Consider the following 10,219-nt stretch of genomic DNA (forward strand, 5'->3'; position numbering starts at 1 on the left):
GAGGGTGTAGGATGAGGAGGGTGTAGGATGGGGATGGTGTAGGATGAGGAGGGTGTAGGATGAGAATGGTGTAGGACCAGGCAATGCTTTGTTCTGTTGTGCATAGGGTCACTCTGAGTCGGAACCAACTCAACAACATCTAACAACAAAGCAACAAATGGCAAAATGCTTAAAGCACTTGGCTGCTAACTGAAAAGTTAGCAGTTCGAATCCTTGTCACCAAGGGAGAAAGATGTGGCAGTCAACTTCAGTAAAGACAGTCTTGAAAACCCTGTGGGGCAGTTGTATAAGGTCACTACTGAGTCACAACTGACTCCATACAAGTGAGTTTGGGTTTCTTTGGTATTGTTTTTAGGATGTGCATATTAAGGTATTTGGGGGCAGAGAGACATTATTTCTCCAACTTTCTAGCAAAGGTTCAGTTTTAAAATATATGCATATAATAACATGCTGTTGATTTTGACTCATGGCAACCCCATGTGTGTCTAAGTAGAACTGTGCTCTGTAGAGTTTTCAGTGACTTGATTTTTTGAAAGTTGGTCACCTGTCTTTCTTCCAAGGTATTTCTGGGTGGACTTAAACCTCCAATCTTTCAGTTAGCAGTCAATTGTGTTAAGCGCTTATATAACTCCTATACTACCCTCTAAGCCGTCCATATTTTTTAGAAGTCCTGGTGTGGCACTGTGGGTTAATGAGCTGGACTGCAAAGTCGGTTTGAACCGCAAGGTTGGCAGTTCAAGCTCACCAGTCACTCTTTGGAAACCCTATACAGGATCGCTATGGTTTGGAACTGACTCGACAGCATACCACAGCAACAACAAACGATAGAGTAGAAGTGCTCCATGGGCTTCCTAGGCTGAAATCTTTACAGGAATAGATCACCAGCTATTTTCTCCTGCAGAAGAATTGGTGAGTTCCACCAGCTGACCCATCAGAAGCTGAGAGTTAACCATCATGCCTCCAGGGCTCCTTATGTGTGTGCCTATGTTTGTATGTATATATATGTATGTGTGTGTGTGCACGCATACATATGTATATAAAGCTCTGGTGGTACTGTAGGCTATATATTGGACTGCCAACTGCAAGACTGGCAGTTCAAACGCACCTTGGGAAAAAGATGAGGCTATTCGTTCCCATAATATAGGATCCTATGAGTCATAATCAACTTGATGGCAGTGGGTCATATATGTGTGTGTGTGTGTATATATATGTATTTCATCCATTTGTGACTATATACACAGCATTTATATATATGCGTATATACACATTGTTGTTGTAAAGTGCCTTCGAGTCGGTTCTGACTTACAGTGACAATGTATAGGGTTTCTGAAGAGTAGATGGTGAGCTTGAGCCACCAACCTTGAGGTTCAAATCAACCTTGCAGTCCAGCACATTAACCTGCAGAGCCACAGCAGAATTCTCTCTCTCTCCATATATATGGAGCATGGTGGCTCTGTAGTATAAGCATTGGACTGAGAACCACACAAATAGGTGGTTCAAGCCTACTAGCCACTCCAAGGAAGAAAATGAGACTTTCTGTTTCTGCCAAGATCTACAGCCTCAGAAACCCTGTACAGGGTCACTATGAGTTGGAAGTGAGTTGATAGCCTTAACGATATATATACTGGTTGTTGGTTCCAGTATATATAGCAGAGCAGCTGGTAGTTTCGAACTGCTGACCTCGCTGTTCACAGCCCGATTCATAACCACTATACTACCAGAGCTCCTTATATCTATACATAGATAGATAGATAGAGAAAAAAGAATAAAACAAAAGTTGTAAAATATTAACATTGGCAGAAACTGGGTGTAGAATATACAGAAATTCTTTGTCCCATCCTTGCTTTTTTTCCCCTGAAGTTATGTGTTAACTTGAAAAAAATGTGTTAAAGTTAAAAGACAAAAATAATGTGAAATTGATCCATATAAAATTGCTGCAATTTCAACAATTTCTGATTATATACACAGCACTTTTATGATTCAGTGTATAAATTCTCTTCCTCTTTTCTAATATTCATACATTCTTTTCTTGTCCAATTACAGTGGCTAGTATCTCCAGAACAATATTGAATACCTTGCCTTAGCCCTGGTTTTGATGGCTTTTTCAGAATTTATTTCCTTTGATTCATTAATATAGTGGATTATATTAACAAGCTCCTGAATATTGAACCATCCCTATATGTGAGGAATGAATTCTTTTTCTTGTGGTAGAGTGTAAAAACCTTCCACTGGGTTGCTCAAATTCCATCTGAGAGTTTCATACCCTCCTCACCAGGAGAGGTCTCTGTAGTTTTAGCATTGTTCCATTTTTGTCAGCTTTCAGTATCAAGAATATGCCAGCTCTTTAAACATGTGTCCTATCACCCATTTTACAGAGTAAACTGAGGCTCAGATGGGGGAAGGGGCCCTTCCAGGTTACTCTGGAGCCAGGACTCATGACAAATTCTCTTGTCTCTGGTATGAGGGAGGTTCTGAAGTCCCAATTGAGTCTTCTAGTGACGAAGTGGGTCTGTTTCCCATATGCAGAATAAGTAGTAGGTGGTCAGGGAATGATGGGTTTGGGTGCCCGTTCTGAACAGTTTGTCCAGGGAGACTCCTGGGTCTGAAGCTGAGTTGATGGGGTCGACTGGGCGTCTCATCCAGCATGTCCCTGCAGGACCCCCACTGTGCCTGTCCTGTTTACCTCGAGCCCCAACATATTGGGGGCCGAGTCACCCTTCTACGGGCCGCGCAGGCCGCCTGCAGCCCCCAGAGGATCCCGTGCGGGGGCGCGAGCCGGGGCTAGGCCGGGGTCGGGTCCGGGACCTGGACCGGGACCTCGATCGGGGCTGAGGGCGCGATTCTCGGCGTTGATGGCCCATCTCAGTCTCCAGGACGTTGCTGCAGGGAAGGGGGACGATGTTCGTCAGCACTGGGACCTCCGTCCTCAGAGACCCCAATCATCCTTCGCCAAAGCGTCTCTTTCCAGGGTACCCCACTTCCCAAGATCTCTACCTGCCCCTTCTCCCAGCCCTCCACCCCCAGGGTCACCCATCCAAGCCTCGGCCCCTCCCTGAAAAGTCCTCTCCCATACACATACCTCCAGATACTTCAGGCCCTTCCAACTCCCTGGATGCATCTCGACCGAGCCACCAACCCCTCACCCTTCACCCTTGTTCCTTCCCCAGGACTTCCACCTCAGGATCCTCCATCCCTCCCCCAATCTCGGCCATTTCCGGGAAGCGACATCTGTCCGCAAAGACATGCTCCCAGCTCGGTTCTACAAACCACCGACCCTGCCTTGCTATTCCCTTTTCCTTCGGTTGTCTGCTTCTCCCTTGTTGTTAAGTGCCCCGAGTCGTTTCCAAGTCATAACGACCCCTTATAGGGTTTCCGAGGAGCGGATGGTGAGCCTGAACCGCCGACCTTGCGTTTTAAACCAACCTTGCGGTACAGCGCAATAACCCGCAGCGCCACACCAGGACTCCCAGCTTCTCCCTGGGACCCCTGTGAAATCGCCCGATCCCAGGAGTCCTTGCCTCCCCGAGGGACTGCCCTACTTGGGAACCCTTACCCTAGAGAGTCTAACCTTGTTTCCTATTCTAGAATCCTCATTTGACACCCCCGCTCCCCCTAGACTTCCCCAAAGCTACACCCTTAGACCTACGCCTTCACCTCTCCCTGAGGTACCCTTCCCTTCTACCCGCCCTTCTTCCACAATCAAATGATGATTGGCTGAAAGAAGTACACCCTGCTCAATCATTTGCCGTGATCCCCGCCCATCCGCCCCGGGCCCGCCCCTGACTCACACACGCTCTCTCAGCGCCGCCTCTCGGGCAGCGCAGGCTCCACCCTCGGCCTCCGCTGCGCGTATTCGCTGCTGCGCTTCTTCCAGCCGCTGGGCGGCCTCCGTGGCAGCCGCCTCCCAATGCGTCAGGGCTTCTACGAGCGGGAGCAGAGTTTTATTTTCTGCGTATAATTTGCATGCTTTGCTTTATTTGTCTTAAATGTGTGTGATATTTCTATAGTTTTTGTGTTACTTTTGTGAGCCGTTTACCTGATGTTTGCATATTTTGTTACATTTGCGTTGATTTTCTGATATTTGCATGGTGTTTGCGTGTTGTTTGCATTCCTCCCATAAGTTTGCATGATCATTTACATTTCGCTTGCATTCATTTGCATATCTAGGAACCTTCTAGGCGCCCCCCACTTCTAGCCCCTCCCACCCTTTGAGCCCCAACACACCTGTCAGCGCCCCGTTCTCCTCCCCCATTTGGGTCCCCTGTGCCCTGGCCTCGTCCATCTCAGTCTTCAGTGTCTTCAGTTGGGTCTGAAGCCGGCTCTGCAGAGAGGAGGGGAAGATGGCAGGGAGGGAGTAAATTGGTCCTGATCTCTCAGAGGAGCTTGAGATTTTTGTTGGAAAGTCGTTTGGGGTTCCTATAGCGTCCTGGTGTGGCGCTGTAAAATAAGCATTGGACTGCTAACCGCAAGGGTTTTGTTGTTGTTCAGAGCGGTCATTCAGTTCTGACTCATAGAGACCAACAGGAATGGGAAATCTTTTTTCTGCCAAGGGCTACTTGGATATTTATAACATCATTCATGGGCAATACAAAATTATCCATTTAAAATTCAGCCTACTATAGTTCGTCAGGAGTCGGTGTGACGCTGTGGATTAATGCGCTAGACTGTTCAAATTTACCAGCTGCTCCTCGGAAACCCTATGGGTTGGAACCTACTCTACTGCACGTCACAATAGCATATTAATTAACTCACCACTAATGTGATGGTTCTTGGAGTGGCTCTGTGGGTTAGACAGCAAGGTAGATTTGGACCACAAGGTTGGTGGTTCAAGCTGCTCCTCAGAAACCCTATACAGGGTCGCTGTGAGATGGAACCAACTCAATGGCACTTAACAACAGGATGTGATGGCTGGAACTACTTTGCCAGACCAAATGATTTTGAGGGTCCCATGTTCCCTATCCCTACTATACAAGGTTGCTATGAGTCAGAACCTGCTTGACAGGGCAATGCTGTAGAATCAGCACTGGACTGTTCACCTCAAGGTCGGCAGTTCAAACTCACCAGCTGCTCTTGGAAACTCTATACAGACAGGGTTCTATGAGTGGGAACTGACTCAACAGCACTTAACAACAACAACATAGAAGTCAATAGGTCCCTAAGTGGAGCCCTGGCGTGGCTCTGTAGGATAAGCAATCTACCAGAAGGTCGGTTTGAACTGCAAGATTGGTGGCTCAAACTCACCAGCCACTCTTTGGAAACCCTATACAGGGTGGCTGTGAGTGGGAACCGACTCGATGATACTTAACAACAAGTGGCATCATTTGTGCTGGACAAGAAGGAGCCTTGATGATGCAGTGGTTCAAGTGCTTGGCTGCTAACAAAAAGACCCTTGGTTTGAACCCACCAGTCACTTCATGGGAGTTCAAACCGCAAGATAGGCAGTTCAAACCCATCAGCTGCTCCTCAGAAATCCTACACAGGGTCAATAGGAGTTGGAAGCAACTCAAAGGCACTAAACAACTAACACTGGGAGAAAGATGAGGCTTTCTGTTCTTGTAAAGATTCACAGCCTCAGAAGCTCTATACAGTATTACTGTTGAGTGAGACCCAACTCGACTGTACTTAACAACATTAACTTAAAGGTTCAAACACACCCCACTGCTACCAGGAAAGAAAACTTGTCAATCTGCTTCTATTAGGATTCCAACTCACAGCGATCCTGTAGGACAGAGGAGAACTGCCACATCGTTCTCCTTCAGAGCAGCTGGTGGGTTCAAACCACCGACCTTTGGGTTAGCACTCTAACCACTGTGACATCAGGGCTTCTGTTAAGCTTGGTGGTGGTGGCTGTTTGCCACAGAGTCGGTTCCAACTCATAGTGACCCTGCACAGGGTTTCTAAGGCTCTAAATCTTTATGGGAGTAGACAGCCTCATCTTTCTCCCATGGAGTGGCTGGTAGATTGGAATGGCCGACCTTGAGTTAACAACCCAGCTCATAATCCATTCATAATGCTACCAGGGCTCCTTGCAGCCAAGAAAACCATGGAGCAGTTCTACTTTTAACACTTGAGAAGTCTCCTTGAATTGGAATCGACTCAATGACAACATGTTTGGGTTTTTTTGGGTTGGTAGTTGTAAAACACAGAAGTGACCACTGAAACCCAGGAAGCACAGTAGTGACAGCTGCCTGCCTGGAAGGGGGTCTCCACGCAAGCCCACCCTCCCCACCATAAGCTACCAGGCAGTGGAAATGGCTTACCTCTGCAGTCAGACAGACCAAGGCTCAAACCACAACTTAGAAGAGCAACCTGGGGTTTTCAAAACAACCCAAGCCAGTTTGGTGTTTGACAATAATTGGATAATACATACCTGACTGTCTGTGTGGAGTATTTTGTGCAACAACTGGGCTGGCCTCTTTAAGGAATCTTCCAGAAAAGGGCCAAGATGGGCTTGAAACCAGAAAGTTGTTCTTAACCCCAATTACTCTAACTTCTCTCCTTAGGCAGATAGAAAAGGGGCCCATTTTGATGTTTAAAACTCAGATGTTGTCTAATGTCTTTGCTGGGCGAGGTACACAGTGCTCTTTTGCAAGAATCAGCTCCTTTGCAAGAAGTTTTTTTTTGCAAGAAAACCCTATAGAACACAGTTTTACTCTGCACTCATGGTATGACCATGAGCTGGAATCAACTCCTCAGCGACTAACAATAACTTTTGTGAGGTAAAGGACTGGGGAGGGTTAAGAAGGAACCGAAAGAGGGGTGACTGGAGGCAAGGGAGGGGCTGGCTAGTACTTCCCACAAACCACCAACTTTGGCCTCCTAATTACAGGTGACTCGAGTCTCTCAAAATAGGGCTGCTGGACACTGGCTGAAGTTGGGGGAGGGAGGGAGACACTGGGTTGCCCCAGGTAGGCTTGAGGATCTAAAACTTCAACCCATTAAAACGCATTGCTTTTGAGTTGATTCCGACTCATGTGTTAAAAGAACAGAACGGAGTTTCAAAACACAGGGTTTTCTTGGTTACAACCTTTACAGAAGGAATCCTGGTGGCACAACAGTTAAGCGCTCAGCTGCTAACTGAAAGATTGGTGGCAGTTTGAACCTACCCAGTGGAGCCCTGGTGTAGGATAAGCACTGGACTGCTCACCGCAAGGTCAGTGGTTCAAACCCACCAGCTGCTCCTCAGAAATCCTACACAGGGTTGATAGGCGTTGGAAGCAACTCAAAGGCACTAAGCAACGAACAGTGGGAGAAAGTCCTGGTGATCTGCTTTTGTGAACATTACGTAACCCAAAGCCAGATCTGTTGCCTGTCGAATTGATTCTGACTCATAGCCACTCTATAAGGCAGAGAACCGCCCCATTGGGTTTCTAAACTGTAATCTTTATGAAAGCAGCTTGCCACATTTTTCTCCCGCAGAGCATCTGGGGTGGTTTCAAATCACTAACCTTTTAGTTAGCATCAGAGCATGCAGCCACTGCACTTCGAGGGGGCTCTTTTCAGTAAAGCTTACAGTCCCAAACAACTCGATGGGGTAGTTCTACTCTGCCCCATGAGACCATTATGAGTCAAAATGGACAGGACAGCACCCAACAATAGCCTGGAAGCAGACCAGCAGACCTTTCTTCTGCAGTGCTGTTGTTGGGTTTAAATGGCCAAACTTTAGACTATCAGACAATTGTACCACCTGGATTCCCTAAGGCTTCCTCAGCCATCATTCCTCATCCCCCAAATAAAAGAAGAGGGTAATGGGACCCTCTTGGGCAGAAGGTATAAATAAATATAAGGGTGCACTGTTTTTGCAGGAATTGTAAGGGATTATGGTACTATTTGCACTGGTCTCTTGCAATTGAAGAATTGGGGAAACTGAGGCATAGGGTGGTGCGGGGACTAGAATCTGGTGCCCTGAGATGTGTGTGCAAGCCTTGGACCCCAAGATTCCAGATTTTTCTCGGGCCTTTCACCCTACCCACATACCTGGCGGCCCTCACAGGCCCTTAGCGCTTCCTCCAGCGCCTGGCGGACACTCTCAGCCTGGTCCAACTGTCCTGCCAGGGCCTCCTGGCGCTGGACAGCTTCAGTCAGTTGGCGACGCAGCTCCTCAACTTCGGGAGGGTCCCTGGGTGGGTCTCCAGGTGGGTTCCAGGGTGGCAAGGTGGCGTTAGTTCCGAGCTCTGGACATGGAGGCCTCCGGGCGGCGGAGGCAGCCAGGTTCCAGGCCAAGAGGGCCGCACCAGCTGCCACGACCGCCAGGAATACTGCAGCCCCGCACAGGGCAAGCAGCCGCCACACGCGGCTCGGCTCTGGCCCCGGATCGGCCATGCTGCTGTCCCCAGCGCTCGTCCCAGACGGCCACGAGCATTTAATTGGCACCTTGGGGTGCCAGGGACACCCACGGTTCCACCCCGCCCAGTCAGGGTTTCCTGATCCGTGGGGAGGGACTGGACCCCCGCCAGGAGCCAGCCCAGTTTATCGGAACCCAAGGCTGCCCTGGAGATTTCAGGTTCCAGTCCTGTCTCTCTGACTCTCATCGAGCCTCAGTTTCTTCCTCCGGGGCTTGGAGTAGGAGCTAAGGGCTCTGGGCAAGGAAGCGGTTGCTATTGTTAAGTGCCGTGGAGTCGGTTCCAACCTATAGCGACCCTATATAGGGTTTCAGAGGAGCAGCTGGTGAGCGTGAACCGCCGACCTTGCAGTTCAAACGGCTTTGCAGTCTGGCGCATTAATCCACAGCGCCACTCCAGGGAAGCGGTGTTGTTATGTGCCGCGGAGTCGCTTCCGATACATTGCAACCCTGTACAGGGTTTCTGAGGCTGTAAATCTTTACAGGAGCAGAAAGCCTCATCTTTCTCCCGCAGAAAAGCTGGTAGTTTCGAACTGCTGACCGTGAGATTAGCAGTCCTATTCATAACCACTACGCTACCAGAGCTCCGTAGGTAAGTGGTTGTTGTTGTTAGGTGCCGTCCGGTCGGTACCGACTCATAGCGACCTTATGCACAGCAGAACAAAACACTGCCCGATCCTGGACCAACCTCACTATTGTTGCCACGCTTGAGCCCATTGACGCTGCCACTTTGCAAATCCATCTCGCTGGGGGTCTTCCTCTTTTTCTCTGACCCTCCACCTTAACAAACATGATATCCTTCTACAGCGACTGGTCCCTCCTGACACTATGTCCAAAGTATGAGAGACGAAGTTTGGCCATCCTGGCCTCCAAGGAGCACTATGGTCGCTAGCCTCATTTTATTGGGACCCACTGTGAGGTCCTCAGGGAAACCCAGCCTCATCGCCCCGCTGTTCTCCACTGAGCCGCGAGGGGGCGATCTTGGAATGAGAATCGGATCCGGGTGTGTTGTCGATCAGCCCCTGGCTTTCCTTCCTTTCCAATCCAATCCCCTTCCTCTATCTTACCTATTTCTTCCTGTCCCTCCGATCTCAACCTCAGCTCTTCCCTCATCCCTCCGATCTCAACCTCAGCTTTTCATCCTCCTTACAAGACCCCTTACTCTCTGAATGAGGCAAACGGTTAAGCACTCTACTACTAGCCAAAAGGTTGGCGGTTCAAACACACCTAGAGGCGCCTTGGAAGAAAGATGTGGCGATCTGCCTTGAAAACCCTATGGCGCAGTTCTACTCTTCACACATGATTCACCATGAGTCAAAGTTTACTTGGCAACTAACAGCAATGACACTTCAGGACACATCTTTGAAGTCACCTCCCTCTTCACCAGCCCCTCTCCTCCCCTTTTCCGCCCAACTGCCCTTGACCTCTCATCTCACTTAACAACAACAAACAGGAAGCCCCCTTTCACCCACTGGCTCAGCCCTCCTCTTTTTTGATAAATTTTACTGTGGTGAAAAAGTAACATAGCAAAATATACTCCATCTTAGCCGTTTACGTCTGGACAATTCAGTGCTCTTCTTTCACAAACCACTTCACCACCATGAACATAAACTCACTGCCCCCTAATTAAAAAGTCCCCTTTGACCCCCTTCCCTCCACTTCTGGTTGTTGTCTTGTTAGTTGTTCTCCAGTACAGTCTTCACTCAGATAGACCCCACATTACAGAATTGTTGTTATTGTTAAGTGCCATCAAACTGGTTCCAACTCATAGTGACCCTGCATATGGTTTCCGAGAGCAGCTGGTGGGTTTGAACTGCCAACCTTGTGGTTCACAGTGCAGTGCTGATCCTACAGCGCCACACCAGGAGCCCTAGTGTT

The 10,219-nt window shown here is 48.7% G+C and overlaps 1 protein-coding gene across 1 annotated transcript in view; it reads right to left on the reverse strand.

Moving 5' to 3' along the window:
* Positions 1–8,322, reverse strand: part of LOC102842475 (rootletin-like) — a 52,829-nt gene extending 44,507 nt beyond the window's left edge. Inside the window, exons 1-4 of the mRNA XM_006877137.1 lie at positions 7,978–8,322; positions 4,225–4,321; positions 3,789–3,921; positions 2,724–2,880 (exon numbers count right to left, since the gene is read on the reverse strand). Of these exons, the coding sequence (XP_006877199.1) occupies positions 2,724–2,880; positions 3,789–3,921; positions 4,225–4,321; positions 7,978–8,322 (732 nt within the window). The remainder of the gene's footprint in view (positions 1–2,723; positions 2,881–3,788; positions 3,922–4,224; positions 4,322–7,977) is intronic.
* Between the last annotated feature and the right edge of the window lie 1,897 nt (positions 8,323–10,219).

This window comes from Chrysochloris asiatica, unplaced genomic scaffold (assembly GCF_000296735.1).
Source record: "Chrysochloris asiatica unplaced genomic scaffold, ChrAsi1.0 scaffold00442, whole genome shotgun sequence".
Taxonomy (NCBI): Eukaryota; Metazoa; Chordata; class Mammalia; order Afrosoricida; family Chrysochloridae; genus Chrysochloris; species Chrysochloris asiatica.